General features: G+C 39.5%; 1 protein-coding gene across 18 annotated transcripts in view; it reads right to left on the bottom strand.

Moving 5' to 3' along the window:
• DST (dystonin) overlaps positions 1-27,903 on the bottom strand; it is a 480,488-nt gene that overhangs the window by 415,051 nt on the left and 37,534 nt on the right. For all 18 annotated transcript variants that reach the window (XM_077903540.1, XM_077903549.1, XM_077903545.1 and 15 more), the window contains exon 3: positions 6,844-7,044. In XM_077903540.1, the coding sequence (XP_077759666.1) occupies positions 6,844-7,044 (201 nt within the window). The remainder of the gene's footprint in view (positions 1-6,843; positions 7,045-27,903) is intronic.

The raw sequence follows: 27,903 nt of genomic DNA, 5'->3' as shown, positions 1-27,903 counted from the left end.
GTGACTAGCTTTTTTCATTTAATATAATGCCCACGAGGTTCACCTATATTGTGGTATGTGTCAGAATTTCCTTACTTTTTAAGGCTGAGTAATATTCCATTGCATATTTAAGTCCTAACAACACAAGAGTTAGGAGCACCAACTTCCCACACATTCAAAATCCACATATAACTTTGACTCCCCCAAAACTTTACTAATAGCCTGATGTTGACTGGAAGCCTTACCTATAAGAAATAGTTGATCAGCATATGTTTTGTGCATCTATTATATACTGTATTCTTACAATAATCCCTAACTTTTCTTAATTTTTTCAGTATTACTAAGCCATGAGTTTATCTACGAGTTTTTTCAAATTGTTGCATATCTCCAAAAAAATTCTCCAATGTATCCATATAAAAAAAAATCCCCACATATAAGTGGACCTGTGCAGTTCAAACCTGCATTGTCCAACGTTGCTTCTACGTTTTGACTAGTATAAGTAATGTTACCATAAACATGGGTGTACACATATCTCTTTGAGTCTCTGCTCTCAATTCTCTTGATTATATATTAAGAAGTGGGATGGCTAGATCCTATGGTAATTTTATTTTAAGTTTTTTGAGGAACTGTCATACTATTTTCCATAGCAGCTGCACCATTTTACATTTCCAGTTATAATGCACAAGAATATTTCAACTTAATTTTAACACCAGATTAAATTAAGTATCTAATTTTCATTTATCTTAGTGTTGCTGAGCTATACATAGTGGGAATCAATGCTGATAAGTCAGTGATATTCCCCAGCAACAGAGTCAATTGCCTACTTTACCATTTGATAGGTGAGCAAGATGTATGAAGGCTGTGGCATGAACTAGGTAGTATTAGACCAAAGCAGACTTGCCAATACATTGATACCTTAGGGTGGCCAGTACAGACAATGCATAGGGTGAGCAGGCTCTCAAAAATATATAACTAATACTCCCTGGGAATGAATCAGGTTGAGAAAATGAGTAATTCCTACAGCCTACTGGAATCTATATTTTTGTCCCTTAATTTCTCACCAAACTCCCCAGGTGTTATCTGAGTCAGAGCTCACCCAAACAGATTACAGGGATAAGTGATGTCTGTCTTTATCTAGACTGATGACTTTGGGTCAGTCCCTTACTCGCTGAGACTCAGTTCTGCCAGACTGGGTTAACAGTGTATGCCCAGGGTACCTGAGTGGCTCAGTGGTTGAGTGTCTGCCTTTCTCTCAGGTCATGATCCTGGAGTCTGAGGATCGAGGATCGAGTCTCGCATCGGGCTCCCTGTGGGAAGCCTGCTTCTCCCTCTGCCTATGTCTCTGCCTCTCTGTGTGTGTCTCTCATGAATAAACAAATAAAAAGTCTTAAGAAAAAATGTGTGTCCTACCCAATGCACAAGTTGGTTGTGCAGATTAAATAACATAATGAATATGAACATGCTTAAAAAAAAAAAATAGGAAGTGCTATTTAACTACAAAGTGCCACTACTGCAAAGCAATAATTTTCCTGAAACATTACTGTCATTTTAAGAACTGACCTCCCTTCTCCCAAGGAACAAACTAAGCTCTCTTTGGATATATTCAATTTCCATAGTTTGATTTTCTTGAACCATAATCATCAGCTGAGGGGGTGGTGGGAAGGTGGTGGAAGAGGGTGGGACGACAGGGAGAAACCAGACAGAACCTTGCCACTCACCAGGAGGTGGTTTAAAGGAGTGTACCAAAGGTACTATGTAGAAAGGTTGAGAGATACATCTAGGACAAAAGGTCTATGGAAATAGAACTATGAATCTAGAAAACAAATAACTTTTTTACTCCAAGTACAACTAACTTGCTACTTTAGAGCTATCTAACAATGGGTGATCTTACCACTGGAATGAAGTAAATCTTGCATTAGGGGAAGCTCTGAATCAGATAAGCTCTAAGACCCCATCAAACTTTAACATTTTGATTCCCAAGGACTGACAGTAACATAGTAGCAGATAGGCCAAGCTGCTCCTTCTTCACAGAGGATACAAGGAAGGGTTTTCTATTATAACCCAGGGGATTGAGGACAAAGATCAAGCAGTAACCACAGGCAAAGAGAGCTGTTAAATGCCAAACAGAATTCCAAAGGAAGCTACAGGGGTGTTCTTTAAAATAAAGGAATTTATACCCACCCACATTTCCCAACACCATTTAAAGACCATCTTTGAAAGGGCTTTCTTTTCAGTCCTTTGATCTACAGTTGTTCAGGAAAATTTTGGAGGTATAAGTGGCTACCTAACAGAGTCTAATACTTGAGTTTTCTTCAAGCTTCCTTTGCTCGGAGCTGAAAGAATTAAAAATTTTTTTGTTTTTTATTTATTTATGATAGTCACACAGAGAGAGAGAGAGAGAGGCAGAGACATAGGCAGAGGGAGAAGCAGGCTCCATGCACCGGGAGCCCGACGTGGGATTCGATCCCGGGTCTCCAGGATCGCGCCCCAGGCCAAAGGCAGGCACTAAACCGCTGCGCCACCCAGGGATCCCGAATTAAAAGTTTTTAAGACAATAGGTAACCCAGCAGATGAGAAAGATTTAAAAGGAATAGTAACAGGCCTTGCTGTAGTCGAAATGCTGACCTGGGAAAGAATCACAAGTTAGAAAGATATGTTTATTTTTCTCCAAGCAAAGCACATGAATCCCTTCACCAAGTTAATCCTGGTTTCATGATGTTTGAGAAATTAAATTCTATCTGTATTAGCACTGTTCATTTAACAATCTACCTACCTTGCATGCTTCTGTACATCCATTATTCTTATACCTATTGTTAACAAATTTATAGTAAATGAAATCTTTTGTAAGATTATGTAAGGGAGGCATAGCAAATCACAGCAGACTCAGTAAGTTGCTGGGGTGTAATTCAGTAAATCCTTTTGAGGCAGTTAGCAAAAGAAATTTGACTTTATTAGTTTAATTCACTCTCTAGGGACGCCTGGGTGGCTCAGTGGTTGAGCGTCTCCCTTTGGCTCAGGGCGTGATCCCAGGGTCCCAGGATCAAGTCCCACATTGGGCTTCCTGCATGGAGCCTGCTTCTCCCTCTAACTGTGTCCCTGCCTCTCTCTCTGTCTCTTGTGAATAAATAAATAAAATCTTTAAAAAAAAAAACTCACTCTCTAGAATTCCAAAGAGAAAAGGAAACAAACATTTCCTTTAGAAGCTTTGTATTTGCCAATTAATTAAGCCAAAGTAAGGTATGAGCTGTACAGTCAAGCTTTCCACTGAAAGGGAAGTGTCCTAAGGTTATGCAAATAAAGCTGGGCTCCTGGTCCTACATATTTGAAAAGGAAAGGGAAGACCATTTAATAATCTAAGCAGGAAAGGAACAGAGAAACATCCTGCTATATTTTTAATGAGCTCAAGGATGTGTAGTTAGCTTTTCCACACTGTAGCAAGTTCCCAACTACAAAGATGACCTGAAATCCTGTTAATACTAATTTTTAAAAAATTAAAACTATGCAGTGCACAAGCAAGTGGAGATAGGGGCAGAGGGAGAAAATCTTCAAGCCGACTCCCATCTGAGCAAGGAGCCTGATATAGGGCTTGATCTTGAGACCCATGAGATCACAGCGCATAAGATCACAACCTGAGCCGAAACCAAGAGTTGGAGGCTTAACCAACTGAGCCACCCAGGTGCCCCTCCAACAGAGATTTATAACCTGAACATATCCAAATTGGAAATTTGATTTTGACTCAGCAGCTCAAACCTTCTTCTTCTTCAGTGTTTACCATTTCAGAAAGCAGAACCACTAGTTATCTGTGTTAAGCCTACCTGTCCTCTAATTCCTGAGTCAAAATTATCAGGCTTAATAATCCAGTTACTTGTGGTGGGAGCCTCATGGGCCAAAGTTTTGCCAGCAGGGGGAGCAAGCTACAGCTTGGGCTATGACCTGGGAGCACAAGCAATCTTTAATCAGATATTCTTGCACCTCCGTGAGAAAGTCTCAGAAATTCTAAGTCACAAGGAAATGCACTGTATGAAAAACTGGAATTAATGAGATGTAACAGGAATGGACTCTGTCCCTGATTATTTGCAAGTGCTCTAAAATTTTAATTTCCCCTCATCCCACCCCCAACACAAACACCTAAATACTTCTTAAGGCTAAGGGTTGTTATATGTTAACAGGTGCGCATGAGAGACCAAGAGATAGACTCTTGTTACTCCCTACAACAAAAAGAGAGGATCAATAAAATGCATGGCAAAGGGCACCTGGGCGGCTCAGTGGTTGAGCGTCTGCCTTCGACTCAGGTCGTGATCCCAGGGCCCTGGGATCGAGTCCCACATCAGGCTCCCTGCATAGCTCCTCTTTCATGGCCTCAGCAATTCTTACCAGGACCCAGTAAGACCAGTGCCATCTGCTGCCTATTTGGGCTAGGAATGGTAGACAGGCAGGCTTCTCTTGAAGGTTAGCAGAGTACCTGAGCCCTGCCCACACCTTTACAAATAGTCCTTTCATTAAACTCTCTTCAGTTAAATTCTCTTAGCATGCTACCTGTGTCTTTCCAGTTACACAGAGCAGAACTTGAACCCATGTCCATTTTCCTACAGGGCCTGATTTTTTTCACTTGAATAATTGCTATGTAGGAGATCTGTACAAAGTGCTGGGGATCAAAACAAAAAGTATCTCACTATGATAGAAAGGATCAGAAAAGACTTTCTTGAACAAATTGCTTGGTTATGAGTCAATCTTAAGGGGCGAACTGTAATTCACCAGGCAAACAGAGAAGATAGGCATTCAAGGACAAAGTGGATACCAATTTCAAAGTCACAGAGGATTACATCTTATTACCCAAGGCAGTTACATACAGTGCTCATGAGACAATAATGGTGGTTGAGGGTTTCTTAAGTGTGACAATAATCACTTATAAAACCTGAGCCTCATGAGAAGATTAAAAGCTGCAAGGAATTAGCTAGATTCTGAGCAAGAGAACCAATGTGCCTTTTGTTTACCTTCAACAGATCCCAATCACAGAAGATAAATTCAACTATTTAGCATAATATATAATACCTTAGGATCTAGCCCTGCCTGACTCAACCAGTCTCATCTACCAGCACCATCTCCAGCTGTTCCTTGAGAATGCCATACCTTTTCATACCTCTGTGCTTTTGTACAAGGATCTTCTCATCAGAGATACCTACGTCCACTTTCCACCTGATAAATCCATTTTTCAGGACTAATCTCAGGCATCTGCTTCCCTCTAAATATTTCTGACCATTCACAGTGCTTCCATAGTCCCTGTTCATAACTGCACAATAGCATTTTCATAACACAGACATGCATCAGATTTCCTTGTTTGCATGTCAGTCCACTGACTCAGCTGTGAGTTCCTAGAGCCCATGTAGAAGAAGGTGACAGGTTGGAAAGCTAAGTGCTTGGGTTCTAGAACAGGCTGCCTAAATCCAAATCTTAGACTCTATCACAAACAGCTAGTTAAACCTGGGCCTATTATTTATAATCTCTGAGCCTCAGTGTCATCTTCCATAAAATGGTAATAATAACAACACCTACTTCACAGGGTCATTAAGTGAGTCCTATTATACAGTGAATCCTCAAGAACTGTCAGTTATTAATATATACCTATGTATCCCTTATTTCCTATATAAAAAAGCTCATGTTTATTAAATGAATAATTTTTCCTACCACTTCATATTAAATATCACATAGATACCAAATTCTACACAGTTTGTTTCATTAAACCATTGAAAAGAAGACTCTCATCTCTAAATATAAGCTTATTTTACCATTGGTCCAAGATACACAGGACCTTTCCTATAAAGGAATTTAGCTTCTTGCCATTGTCACTGGCCTGTTCACTGAGTCAGACATTCTCCTGGCCTTCTAGCAACCTCCACTTTGCCGGCAGCACAGTTTCCCCCACAGAAGGGCAGTTATCAAGTCAAAAAAAAACCTATTATCAAGTCCTATTATCAAGTCAAATCTTGGTGGTTCCCCTAGGTTAGCATGAGAGATCACAAAAACAGGCTCCCCACAACATAGGAGTGAACCACAGGGAAAAGTCTTTTTAATGCTAAAGCAATGTAAAATTATTTCAGTTATGAAATATTTTTTGGAAAATTTTACAGTGGCATTTTCTAACCCCCAAATCTGTAACCATCACAACCTGGGAAAAAAGTCCATGTGTGAGAACCCGAACCAAGAAGAAATATCAGAGCACACAGAAGAATGTGGTCTCTCTGGAGACCAGCTCCCATGTGAGCCCAAATTTCCAGGTAAGGTAGCTGCAGCCAACAGAGACACAGAGCATTTGGTTAGAAAAGGACAATGCTGCTTGCTGCCTTGGACCAAAACAAAGGCCAAATCTGAGAAGGCTAGCACACTTACTGTCGCCCTGGCTGGCTACAGAGGCCAGTACCAGCCTTATGGGCCAAAGAGACATCTCCCGTTGGAGCTCAGCTACCGCCCCAGATTCCAGCCTTACCTTTCTGTCCTCTACTTCTCTTATGCTGATACTGGCTTCTTGTTGCCCCTCTTCATCAGCTCGGATCTCATCATTATTGTATCTCAGCTTACTGACTCTATGGCCCCTGCTCTCATTCTCGACCCTCGCTCTAATATAGCTTAGAATTCACCAGTTTTTAAATCACCCCATCTGCAGTGGCCAGCTCTGGCTTCTTTGACAACTCTCTGGTCCAGCACTTTCTGTGAAATCACACTCCTTCCTGGAATTCATATGGGTTCAGAGCACTTACTGAGGGAAACAACAATAGAGTAACCTGATGATTTAATCTGACAATGTTTTAAAACTAAAAGAACTGTCATACCATGGATTTAATATCCTTATAAAAGTTCTCTACTTACAGGTCTTCTGGTTGAAGCACCTTGAATGGAGTGATAGAATTCTGGTTGGACTCGGCTATTTTTCTTGATTCTTCGTTTCCTCACAGAAATCTCTTGCTCACTTTGATGGTGAACTTCCACCACAGGCTTGGCTTCTTCCAGGCGAGCAGCCGCAGCCGCTGCTGCTCGTCTTCTAAGATGCCGAGGGCTTGCTCTGAATCCCTATAGTGGAACACAAACCCAAACAAGTCCAGATTTGTATTGAGTTATTTTCTGGTCAGTCTATAGGGCTACTTATACAAAGAGCTTCAAAAGTCACCAAGCTCAATGAGATCCTTTTACATTTCTGATGGGAGCATGTATGTAGAAGGAGGCTCAAACCACAAGCTTATGTATTCTGTGAAGCACCTCAGTGTCTCAGAGCCCAGAGTGACCCTACAATAAAACATGCTTTTAATTCAGTAAAGCCAGGGGCCCCTGGGTGGCTCAGCCAGTTAAGCATCTGACTCTTGGTTTCAGCTCAGGTCATGATCTCAGGGTCCTGGGATGGAGCCTGGCATCTGACTCTGTGTTCAGCAGAGAGTCTGCTTGAGATTCTCTCTCTACCTCTGCCTCTCTCTTTACCCCTTCCCCACCTCATGCACACATGCACACCCTCTCTCTCTCTCAAATAAATACATAAATCTTTTAAAATAGTAATAATTCAGTAAAGCCAGTTTAAAAAAAAAACAGCAGGTAAGAACATTGCTTTACTTATGTGTATTTACATCAGACTACGTGTAAAGGAGGGCTATTTCCACTTGGGCATGAAGGCTCATAAAGGAGCAGGGCTGCATATTGTTACATGGCAAAGTGTCACCCTGCATTCCTGAGAGCAGACTCTGAAGGCAGGAAAGCAGGAAGGTAAAGCATCATCACAAAACACCAAAAAGTGAAAATTCTAAACTAAGTGGAGGCAATGCAATAAAGGAATGAGTACAAGCTCAGTTAAACCACATTAAGCATTTGAGAATGCATGAGTTTGGAAAATATCAAAGAATTACATAAAATGATCTCTGTCCTCATATAGCTTACAATTTCCCAAAGAGCAGAAATTCATATATATTCTGGCACGTGTAATTAAGAGTTAAAATGGGCAGTTGAGGACACAGTGCTGGCAGATCTCAGAGGAGCAATCAATGAATGAAACCGAAAATAGTCTATATTTGACTTAGTTGTGTGGGTGGCATTTGAAGAATGAACAGAATTTATATTCCAGGCAAGGGAAACAACACAAGGAATGAATGAATAAGTAAAGTGATAGATGGGTGGGTAACATATTTATGCAGCAATAGGAAACATTATATCACAACACAAGGATGAGCATATGAGCTATGCACGAAGTATGGTGGGAAATTAGAGGGTAGGGGAGTGTTAAATGCTCCACGGTGGGCTTCGGTGAGGTTGTAGGTCCTTCTAATGGTTTTTTTTTTTAAAGATTTATTTATTCATGATAGACACAGAGAGAGAGAGGCAGAGACACAGGCAGAGGGAGAAGCAGGCTCCATGCAGGGAGCCCGACAAGGGACTCGATCCTGGGACTACAGGATCGCGCCCTGGGCCAAAGGCAGGCGCTAAACCGCTGAGCCACTCAGGGATCCCCTCGAATGTTTTTTTAAAGTATACTCCACACTGGGCGTGGAGCCTAACATGGGACTTGAACTCATGATGCTGAGATCAAGACCTTAGCTGAAAGAGTCAGATGCTTAATCCTCTGAGCCACCTAGGCACCCCAACGGTCTTAGGACTTTTAAAAGGTGTATAATAAAGGGCACTTGGGTGGCTTAGTGGTTAATGCCTTGGGCTCAGGGCATGATTCCAGGACCTGGGATCAGGGAGCCTGCTTCTCCCTCTGCCTATGTCTCTGCTTCTCTGTGTGTGTGTGTGTGTGTGTGTCTCTCATGAGTAAATAAAAAAATTTTTAAATAAATAAAACTTAAAGACTGCAGTAAAAGCATTTAAAAAATGGAGGTTAAGAATTTCAAGGGGAGAAGCAGAAAGATGAGTGTGCACAGGGGGATTCCCACCAACAGACACTGGAGAAGGTCTGATTATGGAGACTCTGAATACCAGGCTGAAGGACAGGAAGAAGGAGAAAAAGGACAAACGTTGGGTGTGACCCACAAAGTCAAAAGTAGCACTGAGGTCAACAGAAATCAATAAGAAAGAAAGAAATGCAAATGGACTTAACAAAACTGAGGTCACTTGTTTGGGTGCTTTTCTCTCATCCCCAAATATATTGATCTATTCCCATCCCTTCTCTGTGTGCAAGCTCAGCTGGATCCTCTTCAACCCAAAATAGTCCCAGAAGATCCCCACAATTTCCACATAATCCAGAGACACTACAGCAGCTGTCAGAGAAGAGGATTAAGAAGAGGGAGCTGGGCCAATCCCTAAAATGCCTTCTGGAGCAGTTAGGACCAAACCATCAGAACCAACCACCACATGGGGCTGCCTTTTAAACATGCAGGTTCTTGGACATCCTTCCCAAACACACACGTGCACGCGTGCCCATGCTCTCTCTCCCCTTTCCTCTGCTCCCTTCTGAATTAGACTCTCTAGGAGTGAGGCCAAAAATGTCAGTTTTTGGCTTGGGTTTGGAGATTTTTTTTTGGGGGGGGGGGTGTCATTCTCCTTTTCCCTTTATTTATTTAATTACTTACTTAAAGATTTACTTTAGAGAGAAAGAGAGAGCATGAGTGGAGGGGCAGAGGAAGAGGGAGAGAGAGGCTCTCAAGCAGGCTCCACATTCAGTGCAGCCCCATACAGGGCTTCATCTCACAACCCTGAGATTATGACCCGAGCAGAAACCAAGAGTCAGATGTTCAACCAGCTGTGCCACCCATGCACCTCTCTTTTATTTTTTATTTTTATTGAAGTATAATTGACACACAATGTTACATTAGTTTCAAGTGTGTAAAGAACCTCTTTTTAACAAGCTCCTCTGGTATTTTTTCTGTACTTTGAAGACAGAACCTCTAGGAAGCAGAGCTCAGTCTTACCACTAGGTGGCACTAACTTCCACATCCCCTGCATTCTTGCTAGTTCAGAAATGTGTGCACTGGTGGAACTGACAAGTATTTGCTAATATACTGGTTTCTGTCACAGTGGTATGAGGTCAGTGTATTTCTTTGGTAAGAATGTAGATCCTTCTTCTCTTGTGTTCCTATGAATAATAAGCAACCGAATTTTGTTTAACTTGTATGATCACTAATACTTCTTCTGGCCTACAAATTCTAAAAACACTTGGGGGAAAAAAACCCATAAAGCTCCCTTAATGTGACAGCCTCAAAAAAAGATTAAGATCGGGGTGCCTAGGTGGCTCAGTGGTTGAGCATCTGCCTTCGGCTCAGGTCGTGATCCTGATGTCCTGGGATCAAGTCCTGCATCGGGATCCCTGCAGGGAGCCTGTTTCTCCCTCTGCCTATGTCTCTGCCTCTCTCTGTGTGTCTCTCATGAATAAATAAATAAAATATTTTTTAAAAAATTTTTTTAAAGATTAAGATTAAACCATGTTGGTGTGGTCCTTCTGGACAGCAGTAGCTCAGTAAACACTGCATCCCTGTATGTACTCTGGAGAAATTCTACCAAGTGGGAAGGTGTTTAAGGTACCACATTACTTGTGATAATAAACATCAGAAACCGTTTAAACCATCCTTCCCTTAACTTCGTCATTTTCTTTACACTTCCAGATTTTTTTAAAGATCTGAGCACCACCATGTAGGCCTGCGTGATTTCTATCATAGCCAAATACACTGCACTATTTTTAAATGACTTTGTATAAGCACTACACTATATTGTACAGGGACTACAGCTAGCAGTCTCTGTCACTTACTACCTCTGTCACTTCCTAGTTGTGTGATCTTGGATAGTTACTTAACCATTTCTTCATCTGTAAAATGGTGATTAAAACAAGAACTTACTTCATAGGGCTGTTGAGATGAATAAATGAATTAATGTACGTCCTCAGAAGCACATCTGGTGTGTAGTGATACATAAGTGTTGGATATGATTATTACGTATTTCACTTGTGTGAATAAAATATTTTTTTAAAGATTTTATTTATTTATTTATTTATTTATTTATTTATTTATTTAAGACAGAGAGAGTACAAGCAGGGGGAGGGGCAGGGGGAGAAGGAGAGAGAATCTCAAGCAGACTCCCAGCTGAGCAGGGAGGCTGATACGGGGGCTCAATCCCAGGACCCCAAAATCATGACATGAGCTGAAGTCAGATGCTTTTTTTTTATAAATTTTTATTTATTTATGATAGTCACACAGAGAGAGAGAGGCAGAGACACAGGCAGAGGGAGAAGCAGGCTCCATGCACCGGGAGCCCGATGTGGGATTTGATCCCGGGTCTCCAGGATCGCGCCCTGGGCCAAAGGCAGGCGCCAAACCGCTGCGCCACCCAGGGATCCCCTGAAGTCAGATGCTTAACTGATTGAGCCACCCAGATGCCCAATAAATATATTCTTGTTTTTGCTTTTGTTTTTTTTCAATAAATATATTCTTAAAGACAAAATCATGTTATCAATCAGATATAAAAGGAAAATTAATCATATGATTGGTGCATCTTGCTGACAGACACACATGAAGTACCAACTACCCATGATCATCAGGAGAGAGAGTTCTTTGCTCCAGAGAATCCAGAGCACTTACTCTGTACAAGCTCTGTCATGGAGTAGGTAGGCAAATTACTTCTCTGTGCCTCAGTCTCTTCATCTGTCATATAATAATGCCTCTCTCAAGAAGTTATCATGGTGTTTAAATGAGATAATCCACATTAGGTACCCACAACAGTAAAAATGTAACAAAAGGTAGTCCATAAGTTATCATCATTATCACTACTATTTCATTTCCTAGATGTTGCAGCAGCAATTCACCCATCAGCAGGTCGCAGTTATAAACACAGACATGATAGAGAGTCATCACTGGGCAGTCACCCTGCTCATTTCTCTAAACTACTGCAAAGAATTATAGGTCCTAGTTTTAGTAGACTTGCTTACCTAAATATTATAAAAGTAAGCCACAACATCTAACAGAATAAAATTTTATTTTAAACAGTAGGTTCGGGATCCCTGGGTGGCGCAGCGGTTTGGCGCCTGCCTTTGGCCCAGGGCGCGATCCTGGAGACCCGGGATCGAATCCCACGTCAGGCTCCCGGTGCATGGAGCCTGCTTCTCCCTCTGCCTCTCTCTCTCTCTCTCTCTCTCTCTGTGTGTGTCTGACTATCATAAATAAATAAATAAAAAATACTTAAAAAAAATTAAAAAAATAAACAAGTAGGTTCTTACAGATGTTAATAGGGCTTGATGGTGTTGGTATCAAGTCCATTTCTCTATTCACTTGATCTTGCCTGAACACCCTTTAACCAGTACATAATAAACACTTCGAAGTCTCTCAGCAGTGAATTTCTGCCATTTTTAGGCCACCTCATTTTATCAGCACCTTTTGGGTAATAACTTCTCAAGATATGCAGTCTTGATACAAAGTGCTCCACAGCCCACTCCAGATCTTGCTCCTTATGACCTGTATAGTTAATCGATAGACACATGGCCAAGGCTCAACCCATTGAAGTTTTTCTGCTTGGACACTGAATATTAAATGGAAGGATATAAAGACTGAAAAAAAAAAGTAGGAAATCATCAGTCTAGTAGCTACACCAAAGACCTTCTCAATCTGCCTAGTTTTGTCTGTTCTAACCAGACAGTCAGTCTTGATTGTGAGCTTTATCAAGTATTTCTAATAAATTCTCTTTTGGTTTATGTCAGACTCTTGCCTGCAAACAAAAAATTCCAATGTATACTCTTCTGTTATGCCTTTAGATGACTAGCTATTTTCCTCAAAGGGTTGAGTACTTGACTTAACCAGTTTGGTTGTGTAGATTGGCATAAAAAAGGAGGAGACATTAACAGCAACAATTTACTAAGGACTACTTAGGTGCTAAGCCTATTATATCCACTTCCTAAGCAAGCAAACTGAGACTTATCAGGGCTAAGTAATCTACCTAAGGCAATCTGCAATTAGAAAAGCCCAGATCAGAACTCAGGTCTTTCTGATGCCAAGCCAACACCCATGCCCGTAATGGCACTCTGCTGTGAGGTATACAGGGCAGAAATATAGTCAGAGATACTGATGTACATATATTTGCAGAGCTGGGCACCAAGGAAGTGCAGAGAAATATATGCAGGTTGATTAAAACAAGAATAAAAGGGCAGCCCTGGTGGTGCAGCAGTTTAGTGCCACCTGCAGCCTGAGGTGTGATTCTGGAGACCCAGGATTGAGTCCCACGTCAGGCTTCCTGTATGGAGCCTGCTTCTCCCTCTGCCTGTGTCTCTGCCTCTCTGTGTGTCTCTATGAATAAATAAACAAAATCTTTAAAAAAAAAAAAAAAAAAAAACAAGAAAAAGGGGGTGCCTGGGTGGCTCAGTTAAACATCTGCCTTTGGCTCAGATCATGATCGTGAGGTCCTGGGATGGAGCCCTAAATGGGACTCCCTACTCAGCAGGGAGTCTGCTTCTCCCTCTCCCTCTGCCCCTCCTCTGACTTTGCTGGTTCTCACTCTCTTGCTCAAATAAATATTTTTTAAAAAATAAAACAAGAAAAAGTCTATAAACAATTTAGATAAATGAAGAAGAAATTGAAAAAGTTATCATTTTTAGATAAGAGTTATTGTTAGATAAGATCAAATTACCGTCCAGTTTACTGATGAAGTTTCTGAACAAATGAAACTTACATCGAATCATTGAGCACTCAAATAGGATTGCTTTCGTGTTATTGCTATACCTGAGAACACCAAGGTTGAAAGGTACACAAAATATAAATTTACCATATACAAGTATTATGATACTAAATAAGCTGATATTTTCATAAAGTATATAATAATACCTCATAAAACCTCAATGAGTCTCTTCATTCAAGGCTAGAAATAAAGTATATAGCAAAAGTTCTTGGATCCATGAATAAAATTCAAGGCAGATGAAGAGGACAGCCAATTAACATGGATGAGGAAAAATTATGTCTTTATTATCACTGATCTCTACACTAATCTAACATATCACTCAGTTACGAAAGTAGGCTATAAACTTGATATTATTAATAGTATCAGTGACTTTTGCCACCAACAGGAATCAAATATATTTACATATTTAATTAGTGGCTGTAGCTATCTTGAAATACCAATTTATAATCATCACTACTTCACAATCGTAGTTAACAAATCTGCCGCTAGAACTTATTATTTAATTTATTAATAAAGAAGCCATATATTGCTCTGCCCAAAATGTGTTTAATAATTTATAATGATTTTTCAATATAATTGACTTCCTTTATAATTATATATATACACACACACATAATTTTATGCATTTATAAACATTCTAAAAAAATAAAATAAAACAAAATAAAAACATTCTACAACTGAATCCATGGGCTTTACTAGACTGCCAAAGAGGTTTATGGTAAAATAGATCCCAAATACAGAAAATCTCAGAAATGAGTTTATGACCAGACTATTAGCTGCTCACTAAAACCCATGCTTGCCTCTTTTTCTTGGGGACAAGCTAGGCTAGACATTTCCCAGGACCCTTTGCACTTAGGTAGAGACATTAGATAGAACTGAGCTCTAGCCAGTGGAATATGTAATAAGAAATGTATGCCATTTCTAGATCTAGCCCATGAATACTTCCCATAGCCACTTCTCCATGTGCCTTTCTTTTAGCTGGAATGACCTTCAGAAAAGACTTGGAAGTCACATATTGAAGATGGTAGTAGCTTTATCAGCCTGGATCCCTGAATAACTGCATGGAGGAAGCCACTCTGTGAACCTATTCACCCACGATATCCTTAAATGAGTAACAAATTTCTATTTTGTTTGAGTCATTAAAGTGTATGTTTGCTACAGAAGTTTGCATTACCCTAATTCAGTGGTTCTCTAACTTTATCAAGAATCAGAGCTACCAGGAAGGCTGATTAAAAAAATACAGACTGCTGGGCCCGACCCTCAGAGCTTCTAATTCAGTAAACCTGGGACAGGAGGTGAGAATCCGCATTTCTAACGAGTCCTCAGCTAATCCTGCCATCCCATAACTACATTGAGAATTCCCACTCTAGTACCAGCTCCTGCCCCTTGCTGTGTCATTAGTGAGTGATTCTAGTCAGAATAACACTAGTCCCTATTGCAGTATGTACAGAGGGACCTCCAAGATTAAAACAACTTTGTCATTTGTGATTTTAATGATCCTATATTAGAAGAATGATCAAGGAAGTCACTCTATCTTGACAGTCTGATAGAGAAATACCAAGAGCCCGGGCCATCTAGCACAGAAGCTAAAACTGGAAAAAGAAAAAAGAAAGAAAAGAAAAAAGAAAAGAAAAGAGAAAAGAAAAGAGGAAAGGAAAGGAAAGGAAAGGAAAGGAAAGGAAAGGAAAGGAAAGGAAAGGAAAGGAAAGGAAAGGAAAGGAAAGGAAAGGAAGAAAAGAAAGAAAAGAAAAGAAAAGAAAAGAAAAGAAAAGAAAAGAAAAGAAAAGAAAAGAAAAGAAAAGAAAAGAGAAAAGAAAAGAAAAGAAAAGAAAAAGAAAAAGGAAAAGGAAAAGGAAAAGGAAAAGGAAAAGGAAAAGGAAAAGGAAAAGGAAAAGGAAAAGGAAAAGGAAAAGAAAAAGAAAGAAAAGAAAAGAAAAAGGGATCCCTGGGTGGCGCAGCGGTTTGGCGCCTGCCTTTGGCCCAGGGCGCGATCCTGGAGACCCGGGATCGAATCCCACATCGGGCTCCCGGTGCATGGAGCCTGCTTCTCCCTCGGCCTGTGTCTCTGCCTCTCTCTCTCTCTCTCTCTCTCTCTCTCTGTGACTATCATAAATAAATAAAAATTGAAAAAAAATATTTAGAAAAGAAAAGAAAAGAAAAGAAAAGAAAAGAAAAGAAAAGAAAAGAAATTCTATAGACCAGTGTTTCTCAAACTTCAATATGTATATCTATAGCCTAGGATTCTAATTAAAATGCAGATTGTAGGACCTGAGATTCAGAATTTCTAACAAGCTCCCAGGCTTCCAATCCTCTGATGTGCAGATCAATCTTTGGGTAACAAGGATGTAGAAGGCCTGATGGAAGCTCTGTGGCTCTTGTATAGGCTAACAGTTATAAGGTACAGAAACCATGGTGAGGACAAAAAAAATCAGTTGATAGCAGAAGGAAAAGCAGCAGCCAGTGGGGTAGTTCCAAGTCATACCTATGGCATTTCACTATATACAGTGAGGAGGGAGGCCCTAAATCCACAACCAACTCTCCACTCATCTCTGTGAGGTCAGCCCCTACTATGGGTCTCTTTCTTAAATTCCATTAAATGGCACATATATCCGTATAACATATCCTAAATGGCAGTAGGTCTCTGATTCTGCATCTAAATGAACCTAAGACACAAAACACAGCCTCCACAATTGGGGCAGGGAAAAGAATAAAAGGAGACTTTGAGGTTGAAACTATTGGAGATACATCTCCTTTAAGGAGCTTAAAATGCTTTTTAATTTTAACTGTTAGATTAACCTAAGCAGGGATCACAGGGTAACACTCAGAAAACAACTATAGTCTCTCTTCCTGCTGTCCCTCAAACCCACGATGAGGAGTTACCTTTCTCCCAATGCTACACAAAATTTGAGTGGACTCTACAGTATCTTTGGTCATTCTCAGATAATTAAAAAGTCTTCTAGCCACTTCTAGTCACAAAACCAGTGCCACTTTAATGAGGCCCTATCATTCTTCCTGGTTTCCTCTTATACAGGGTTTAAAGCGACTCCAGGCACTTTCTCCCAAGAGATCTATAAGAAATACTCATGTGTCCTTCGCCCTGACACACTCTGGGAAAGCAGGTTGTTTCCGATGCAGCCAACTCTGCTCACTCCTCTGCTAGAGCAGCAGGCCTGCTATGGTCTCTGGTCCTTTGAAATTCTCTCACATGGTCTGGCACCCACCTTGGCACACAGGCTCTGAGGATACAAGTCAAGCTTTCCCAGTAGTCTCTCTAAAATCACTCTCACTAGTCTTAATGGGCTTCAGATGAGACTCAGGTACACTGCTAAGGCAATTTCCAGACTGTCATCCTCTGCTCTATCCAATAGGATAGCTACTAGCCACATGCAGCTGTTTACATTTAAATTTTAACTAAACTTAAACTACAAACTCAGGTCCTCAGGTGTACAAACCACATTCCAATTGTTCGGTATCACATGTGGCAAGAGGTATTAGATGATGCAGATAGAACTTTTCCATTTTCACAGAAGGTTCTATTAATAGCACGGCTCTAATCTCTCATAACTTGATCCTCAGCCTTTATCCATTTAGCCTAAAATTGGTGATGGATGGTTATAAATGCAATGCACTCTGCTGAGGCAAGCAACACCAAAATCTCAGTACATCAACAAAATAAAAGTTTATGTCTTGCTATCAGCAAGGAGGATAGGTACTCTGCTCCACAGAATCATTTAGGGGGCAAGGCACCATCCATCTTGTCCCTCTAGATCCACAACATCCTCTCCACTCTACTAGTTTATGGAGAAAAAGCCAGGAATGTGTGGGAGAATTTCAAAAGGCCAGGCCTATAAATGGCATACATCATTTCTCCTTACACTTCATTAACTAGAATTCAGTTATATGGGCATTACCTAACTGCAAGGGAAAGTCAAAAATGTATTTAGGTTAGGTGCCCAAAAAAAGAGAGCACAGATATTGGTGAGCAACAGCAAATTGCCACAGAACTCTTGGCAAAACCAATTTTACAGCCACGTCCTTTGCAAGTCCTGCAAAGGGGTCTAGCTCTTCTCTCTGAAACATGATCCTTAGCAACTACAACTCTTGAGGGCCTCAGGCCAGACTCAGAAAAAAAAGAGTTCCATTTACACATCTTATCACATAGCTAAACATAATTTGAGCCCCATTTAACATTTTCCCAACACTGTTCAGCTGTTAACTTCATCCAATTTTAATTCTTTACAGTTGCATAAATCATAGTCATTCCTGGTTATCCAACACTACCTATGTGTCAAACACTGTGTATGCAATGATTTCATTATTTCTTATTATATGTCTAGAAGGTAAATACTGTTTGATGCCCACTTTACAGATAAGAAAATGGACACTTAGTAGTATCTACCCTACGGTTGAAATTCAGGCAACCTGACCCATGCTATCAAAGGTCAGCAACTACGGCCAAACCTGACTCACTATTTTTGCAGATTTCACTACTGGAATACGGCCATGCCCACTTATGTACATATAGTCTATGGCTACTTCCGTGCTACACAAGCAGAAGTGAATAGTTGCAAAAGAGTTCATACGGCCTCAAAGCCAAAAATTGTTATTTTGGGGGCTTTTACAGAAAAAGCCCTGCCTACTCCTGCTCTATAGTATCCTATAGGTCCTTGAGCACTCGACTTCTAGCATAGATTAAAAAGTAACTTTGACTCAGTGTTTTGGTCTGCTCATCTACGCTCTCCGTCAACAACCTAGTCTGTGAAATATAAGGTCAGTCTGATTTCCCTCCGGCAGCCTGGTCTACCCCATCTGCTTGTGGCTTCATATGCAGATTAAACAACATCTGTTCTGTTGTTTCATCAACCACATAAACGATACTACCAAAGGATGCACTTGCATTATTTTTCTAATAAAGATTATACCTATTCTATGATATTTTTTATATTCGGACTATAACTACCAGATAAAAGGTCTGCACAAATTTATCAAATTGCTTTTGGTACAACAGGTTTCAATCTACCATTCCTTCATCCTGCTTTAGTTTTTAGAGATAAAGCCATCAGCACAGAGTAACAGTGAATTTCGTGGGCAGTGGCTGTCCAGTAAGGCAAGGCTTATTCTATTGAAACTGACCTACACTCATTTTTCTCTTAGACAGGATTTATCAACATCATGTTTTTTACCAAAATAAACCATAAAAAGAAAATAAATATCTTAATTTTTAAGAGACTCTCAGAGTATGGAACTCACATTGCATTGGTATTAAAATCAAGTTAAAAGTAGGGTAGAAAGTGCATCCACCATAGCAGAACTAGAACAGGAACATGTTAGTAGCTGCTGGTGGGGCACCACCCAAACCTTGCATTTGTGAGCCAGGTACTTATTTCCCCAGCTGCTAGGAGTAATGGCAGCTCCTGACTCTTAGCAGAAGCCTTTCTGGGAATTGCCCTCAGCTTGAGAGCAAGCCACTTAGCTTACAGTCAACACCCTCCTCCAGGGCCAATGTTGGTCAATGAAAGGGTGAGTGCTTGCCTCAATTAGGGACATTTCTGAAGGGCCCTCTCATTTTCCAGAACTTGTGAGATCAGCTGAGGTCTCTGTTGCACATACACAATTCCACTTCTCCATCTGACGGTCCTATTTGTTTCCATCCCAAGGGTGCTCCCCCCATTCAATCCCCTGCACATAATCTCTACCTCCAAGTCTTTCCCTAATAAGCTGACATGCAACAAACATGAGTCTGATTTCCTAAACAGTGCCATCAATCACTTGTGAACCATATTTAACATTCACCGACAAGAGAGAATCAGCAATAAAGAGCTTCCAGAAAAGACAGCGAATCTATCCTTAGAAAAAATGAGAGTAACAGCAAAACATCAGGCAGGGTATACATCAAAAACAGGTAGCAAGAGGATGCAGAAGCAGCAACCTTGGGAAGAAGAGTGGTGAGCAGAGTCCTAGAAGGAAGCTGAAGCTCCACTCAAAGCTAAGGAGGCCAAGAGAGGAAGGCTGCCTGGGAAACAGGAGCGCTCAGTGCAATCTGCTCTCAATGCAGCCTGAGCTCAGCTCAGCGCCTCTTGGCAACCAGGCCCCAGCCCTGGGCACGGACGGTCATGCGCAATGACAGGCTCTATAAATAGCAGAGCAACCAGCAAATCAGAACCCAGCCTTCATAATTGCGGATCAAGGGGTCCTATAGATGATGATTCCTTAAATGTGAGCACAATCTGTTTGCATGCAGCTCTTTTCTGAGCTACCCACTCACAGACCAGACCTTATCACCAACAGCCCTGTCTACAAAATAGAAAGAGTCACAGTTTAAAACATGAATGTGTCACAGACAATGTCCTTTTCAAGATAAGAAGCAAAGAAATATAAAGCAAGGAATCATGTTTTATGAGGTGTTTACAATTTCCCAGTGGTAAATGCTAAGAAGCCAAATAGCACCCAAACAGCAAGATTTCTGAAGTTGTAAACTAGTCACACTATGCAAAGACCATTAGTCACAGTACACAAAAGCCACAAGGCTGGTCATAAGAAAGAAAGCAGCATAAAGAGGCATGAGGAAGGAAAAGGAGCCATAGGAAAAGCACAGAATGAAAGGCAAGGGAGATTGGTGAGGGGTGCCTGGGTGGCTCGGTCAATTAAGCGTCTGCCTTGGCTCTGGTCCTGATCCTACCGTCCTAGGATCAGGCCCTGTATGGGGCTCCCTGCTCAGCAGGAAATCTGCTTCCCATCTCCTCCCCACTCAGTGCTCTATCTCTCTTTCTGTCTCTCTCAAATAAATAAATAAAATCTATTTTTAAAGGGGGAGAGGGTTGGTGAGGCTATGCAGCCCACTAATTGTGCAGGAGAAAATGTGGGAGTGGGAAAGGGTAAAGACAGTTAAAGAAAGAAAAGGAGAGAAAAATATGGGGGGAAATGTGCTAATTTGCAACAGGTCATAGCGAAGTGCTAACGTGGCCATTATGTCTTCAAAGGCATCCTGAATACCATTACAAAATCAAAGCCTTTTAGAGTATCAAGTCAATTCCTCAGACAGTGCATTGGAAACAACTCAAGACACAAGAGAGGACAAAATAAAGCCTAACCATATATATAAATTGAACAGCTAACACTATATACCAAGGAAGAATGGGTGCTTAAACCAACTTTATAACTGCAGCTCTATCAATAGCACCCCCAACCAGCTATTTGCAAGTAATAGGTTAGTCTTAAAGTCCAACAACAATCCCAATAAAGTATTGTTTGTATGAGAAATTCCTAAATTGAGGATGATTCACGACTCAGGCCAATTCTGCCACAAGACGGATTGGGGGCTCACTAGTTCCAGTGGTAGACAGATAATGGAGGCAAGTAGCAAGTGAGGCCCAGTGAGGGTCATGAATATGTAACAGGCAAGAGCCAGTGGGTCACCCCATGAAAGCTTCAGGCATCCAATACTCAAAGCCAGACAGGCACTAGGTGACTGGTTCAGGCACAACAGGACCTGGGCAGCCATAGGGGATAAAGGTCCTAAGACCCATAAGTGTCCTCACTGTTGCCTGCCTCCCTTCCAATATGAATTCTTGACCTTCCCCAAGATCTACCAAACAAAAGATATCAGCTCATCAGCTGTCAAATGTTCTGATTACTCAGTGACCACTTACTACAGGTTGTTAAATATTAAGAATTTTAAGAATTTTGAATACCAGCCCCACCAATGTATAAAGTCACCAAAAGCTATTCAGGCTTTTGGGCTGGAGTTTAGGGCAGAATTTTCAGTCCCAAAGGTGAGCTATGACTAAAACAGTAAAATAGAGTAGTCATTTACTGAGCCTCAGGCCAGGAGCCCCGATGGATGCTTACCAAGCTCACCATCAAGTCTCAGGCACAATGCCTGTGAAGCAAGCCTAAAAACACCAAAGGCAGAAGCTTCCAGCACATACTGCTCTGATCAGAAATGTCTCCAAAACACTGACAGCCCCCACTGAGGATGCACAGAGCAAAAAGGACTGACCATTTCTGCCCACAGTCTGAAAGCTGACCCTTTGCCCTGATGAGACTGATTGAATGTGTTATTTGGTCTGTGTTCAAATCTTAAATGCTTTTCTGGCAGCACATGTCCTCTAAAATCTGCTTACTCTCAAGATATACTTATCAGCAAGAAGAAAAAAAAATGTTTTCATGACCTAAAATCTTATGATAATTCATACCAAATAAAGAGAAAGAGAAAAAGGAACAGAGAGAGCTAATAGGACCAAGGTACAAATAAAGACAGAGGACTGAGGGAAATGTTGATGGCTAGTCCATCCTGAGGGTAGTGATGACATCTTTTACTGCTCATTTCTGCTCTGTCTCTGACATATATCATGTGGACGTCAGCAAAATCTCTGCTTTAAGCAGTCACCTTGTACTGACTCTTTCCCAAGGTGATGTAGTAGCTAAAAGCTTTAAAGAGATTGTGTTACTCTCTCTCTTCAGTTATTTGGGCAAGAGCTATGAACTTTTTAACCTAGATCATATGATCCTGTTGACTTTTCCCAGTTGATTGATTTAAGTGGTATTTATTTCAATGTGGCTTTTTCACAGTATTTATCACAGTTTGACTTATCTAAAATGCACTCCTGGATATGAAGGCAGCCACATGCTTCATTTCTCTTTCTATCCTACTTTGTTCCTACTTATATATGGCACAAGTGGATTCTCAGTGTGTTTTGGTTTTTCTTTTTTAAAGATTTGCCTAAAAATTCAGAAAACAACAAATTAGAGACTTAAACCCACCAAAAAGAGTATCTACCACATTTTCCTGAACTATATAAATAAATGAATGTGCCCGTTTTATACATCTCTCCAGGGTAATAACTGTGAAGTTAGCATCCTGATTCTTTGCCTATGCTTGTACAGATATCCATACATATATAAATATTTATATATAAAATAAAAATTTTTAACAAAAATAGGATCTTGCTATATATATAGTTTTGTATATATAAACTATATATATATATAGTTTTGTATATATATAAACTATATATATATATAGTTTTGTATTTTGCTCTTTTCAATTAACAATAATATAGAAATAGATTTAAAATTATATAGGTAGTACATTCCTTTTAACAACTGATTGATTTTCTAGTATCTAGGTGTGTCATACTTTAGTCAACTATTCTCTTACAGATTAAAATTTGGGATATTTATATTTGTTTCTATTGTAAACAGTGCAATAAACAAAACACATATGTATCTTTAACTAAATCTCTATTTACAAATGAAATTGCCAGGCCACAGAAAAATCACATTGCAGAGATACTTCCAGATTTGTCTCTAAAAATGTAGAACCAAACTACATTTCTAGCAACACTAGGAAAGTGTCTAATCCTATTCCTATCATTCCTGGATAGCATCGACCTTTTTATTTATTGCCAGTCTGATGGGCAAAAATCTAGCCATAATTTGCATTTTTAATAGGTTGGAAATTCAAATTTTTATAAGCCATTTTTTCGTTGTTTTCTTTGAATTATCTGTTCACATCTTTTGCTAATTTGTCTATAAATTACATGTATTTGTCATACTGATTTTGTGGAAGCTTTTTATAGAACAGGAATATGACTATATGCAGCAAGTATGTTTGTCTGGTTTGAAACCTGTCTTTTAATCTTATTATACAGAAGTATACAATTCCTTTATTCACTACTGACAATCTTTTCCTTTATAACTTCTAAATTTTGTTTTTTCCTAGCAAGTTTCTCCCAATTGCTATATTATAAAATGTTCTCCCAAATCTTCCTCTATTCCTTAAGTCTTCTTCCTCTATTCCTTAAGTCTTTTAAGTGTACATTTATAATCTTTCTAGAATATCATATTTTTAATCCATCTGAAATTAACTTTTGACCCTACTGTGAGGTATAAACTAATTTTATTTCTTCCCAAGGGGTAATATCCACTGAACTATTCTTTCTACAAAGAGTTTATTTTATTCATTTTTATTTTTTTAAATGTGTTTATTTCTTATTACAGAAAATGTCAAAATATGAAAAAGGTAAAAGAGTGTAAAGAACTCTAAGTACCCATCATCCAGCTTCAAGAACTATCAATCCACTTCTATTGATTTAAAGTATCATTTTTATCATTCACTAAATACCTACCTTATTTGGATATGTATCTGAACATTCTGCTGTACTTTAATCAGTGTGATTATTTTTATAACAATAAAAACACAAAATTTTTTATAAGAACAATAGAAATATAATCTATACTGCATTATAGTGAAATGAAAAGTATAGTAACATAGAGGCAACTACATAATAAATAAATCCAAAAATACGTTGACTTGAACAAGATAGACATTCATTTTCCCCGTGGCTAGTTCTCAACTGATAGGTCGCTCTGATCCATGAAGTCATCCAAGGAGCCAGCATCCTACTCTATCTCTGCTCTGCCTTCCCCTCAGGTATTCCTTGTACACACATTTGGAACTGGCTTGCCAATACTACAATTCCTTTCCAGCTATGGGAAGAAAGAAAAGGACTGTGGGAGACAAGCAGCTCTGTTTTAAAGACTTGACCTAAATGTGCATACATCACTTCGACATACATCCAATTGGCCAGAATTTAACAGAACTGCAAGAGAGGCTGAAAAATGGAGGCTCTAGCTGTTTTGCCATATGCCCACTCATAAGTATAGAGTATCTGTATTACAAAAATAGGGGAAGATTGAATTTTGAGGAAAAATTCATACATACGTCTTTACTATAAAAGTGAGTATAAAAAATTTTTGTACAACAGAGTTCAATTATCTCCAAGATTTTACTTATTTACTCATTTTAGAGAGAGAGAGAGAGAGAGCAGGGTGAGGGGCTTAGGGGGAGAGAGAATCTCAAGTGCATTCTGTACTGAGTACAGAGCCCAATGCGGGGACTCTGTCTCACAACCCTGAAATCAGGCCGGAGCCAAAATCGAGAGTCAGACACCTAACTGACTGAACCACCCAGGCGCCCCCCAGAGTTTGATTATCTTTAAAGGCACTTAAAGAGTCATCAAATTTAGATATAAATTATGCTGTTTTAGAATACAGAAAGACAAGAATTCCAAAATTGTTAACTTCCAACAATGACAAGAAGCCATCAGAAGCAGATATTTTCAAACAAATCAAACAAAGGTGATGTTTGATTAACGAATAGGAAAGTAATTGTTCTTTTTAACTGCAGTATAAAAAGGGTATTTTGAAAATGGGTATTTGAATATATTTCTATTAACATATGATTGTTTCCCTTAAAAAAGTAAATTTATTATCTAGAAAAGCTCTAATTTTATAGACTTTTAAATTTGAAAATAGAATTCTTTAGTCATTTAAAAACCACCCAAATGGAATATAAAAAATAGTGAAAGGAATTAAAGGGGAAAGGAGAGAAAATGAGTGGGAAATATCAGAGAGGGTGATAGAACACTAGAGACTCCTAACTTTGGGAAACAAACAAGGGGTAGTGGAAGGAGAGGTGGGCGGGGGGATGGGGTGACTGGGTGACGGGCACTGAGGCCCGGGGCACTTGACGGGATGAGCACTGGGTGTTATACTATATGTTGGCAAATCGAACTCCAATATAAAAATATACAAAGAAAAAAAAAGAAGAAAGAAAAAATCCCTTATATGTAAAGGGATATCTATGTGTATATGTATTTATTTAAGGAAATTATTATAATATTATAAATATCCCTTTAGAAATATACATATAAGCTCCTATTGGCATTAACAATTAAAATTTCTGTGTTTCCCATATGCTATATGCCAGCACGGATATCAGACAATAAATATACTCCAAGCTAATAAATACAAGTTGCCTTTACCAAAAAGCTGTTAGAGACAGAGAGCATTTTGTTGTATATTAAGCATATGCTGCAATATGTAATGATTTCTCCACTCTAGCCTGTCTTTAATTAGAGTTTTGGCTAAAATTTTTGACCCACAATTACTGACAAAAAAAAGCATGCCAGTGATAGTTCTAGACCTTTATGCCAAAGAGAAACAAAGGAAACAGGGTGCCCTGAGTCACAAAATATAAGTTTTGCAATGGCTCAAGACAACCTTAAAGAAACCATTAAAGACACATGAGGACAAAGATTTGAAACTAACTGCAGCTTAATGGATATCGTTGGTGGAAGGACTGACTAACAGCTTGATGGATAGCTAGAAGAATGGCTAAGAGAAATACTTCACTCCACAAAACCTAAAGAGAACAAGAGAATGATTGCCAACTTACACTGGCAGGAAACACATCTCAGCAACACTAATTCAGTTAACACTCTCATTTCCAGGATCTGGAAAGGCTTATGCATGTATCATCAAGTTCTATCTAAGCTTATAACAGATAATTATCATTCAAAGTATTCCAAGAAACATAAAAAGATGAACATGTCTTAATTCATTTTAAGGTGCTAACACAGCCTAAAAATAAACCTTGATAAATGCAAGAGAAGCAACTATAGACAAATTTAACATATGAAAACAAATAAAAAGATCCCAAATAAAAGTCTACCAAAACTTTAGCTTTGAGTTAAAATACTAAATAAATTTTATTCCAATAATTAGAGGCTGACTCAACAACAGGAAACCCATGTCCCCTGGACTAAGTCCGAACTATGAGTCATAGTGAAAAATTACCCAAAATAACTGAGGATCCCCATAGATTTGCTAAGGCATTTGATATAGTCAGTCAAAATTAACAACCAGGTTTCTCAGATGTCTACCAGCTAATTCATGTGCTCACTGGTGAAGGTCAAGCCCAGCCATTGGATGAAAAAAGCTGGGATGATCCTGAAAAATCTCTAGAATTGCATATAGGAACCCAATCCCCTGCCTTGTTATATGATCAGGCTCAGGCAATCATTAAGTAACTTCACCTAGCAATCCCTAGTGTTTTCTCAAAACCTGTTTATGGGAATAAGAATCAATGAGCCCTTGCATTATTATTATTATTATTATTACTACTACTACTACTACTACTACTACTATTGTTTTTAAGGAAATTGTTTTCAAGAACTATTGTTTTTAAGGAAATTGTTTTCAAGAAAAATTCTGGCCTTCCCGTGGATGTCAAATCCACTCAGGTAGCCTTAAATTCTATTCATATACATGCTGAACCAGGTCCTTCCCCTTCTAGTTAAAAGGACCAAGATGGAATAGTAAACCATGTTCACTCTAGTTTTAGTTAATTTAGCAAATCAGCTGACCCACACCCTAGATGATTCAACTAAAAAGAAGACGACTAAAATCCTTAACTTTCAGCTCTAACATCTAGGGGCCCCTAAATAAAACCAAACCCCTCCTGGTCTTTGTCATTACTGCAAAAAGCCAAGACACTAGAAAAAGGATTGCTACAAAACTCAACCACACCAGGTGTCTTCAGCCATCTACCCAGCCTTTCCAATGACAGGACCCTGAGCAACTACAGGGGCTTTTCCCAATCCTTCCTCTTACCCGGCTTGGAGAAACAACTCTCCAGATTGAGAATGACCTATTTTAATATTTTATTTTATTTATGTTTATTAAGTAATCTCTACACCCAATGTGGGGCTTGAACTCACAACCCCAAGATCAAGAGTCACACACTCCTCCAACTGAGCCAGCCAGGTACCCCCAGATTGGGAATGAATCTTATTGATGCCAGAGCTACACTCTAGGTGCTCAAACTCACTGTTATTAAATAGCCCCCGACTCCAAGTACTAAAACGGTCCTTAGCTCCTCTGCCCCTGTTCACTTACTGGGCCAAAATTTCTTAGAAAAATATCATGCCACAATTTCTTCCTCCTGAAAAGGGTAAAAAAATTCTAGAACTTGATAGCAACCAAAATAACCAAGCAGTGAATCAAATGACCCTCTAATATCTTTTGTTTGTTCCATCCCTGACAACACTAGACCTAATTTTAAAGATACTAACCATTTGCCCCTAATGGATCAGCCATAAGGCATCAAGCCCACAATAAACTATAAGGCACTATTAGGCCTTTATTAGTGCCCCCTGCACTAATACCCACTGTAACCCTGTTGTTCCAAATCCCCATACTTTGTTAGTCTCCATCCCCAGTGAGAGCAAATTTTTCACTGTGATTAATTTATGTAGCACCTCCTTTATCCATCCACATGGATAAGGCCAGCCAGTATCTCTTTGCCTTTATTTGGGGTGGAGAGGGGAGTTCTTCCTATTTCTCCCAAATTTAAAGGCTGACATAGATGTTCACACCTGTTCACAGGAAGATAGCATCCGCCTGTTAAAACTTTTAACCTTTTTTTTTAGATTTTTTAAAAAATTAATTTAT

Source organism: Canis aureus, chromosome 7, assembly GCF_053574225.1.
Source record: "Canis aureus isolate CA01 chromosome 7, VMU_Caureus_v.1.0, whole genome shotgun sequence".
Taxonomy (NCBI): Eukaryota; Metazoa; Chordata; class Mammalia; order Carnivora; family Canidae; genus Canis; species Canis aureus.
The sequence above is the reverse complement of the archived record's forward strand: the minus strand, read 5'-3'. Positions and strand labels throughout refer to the sequence as shown.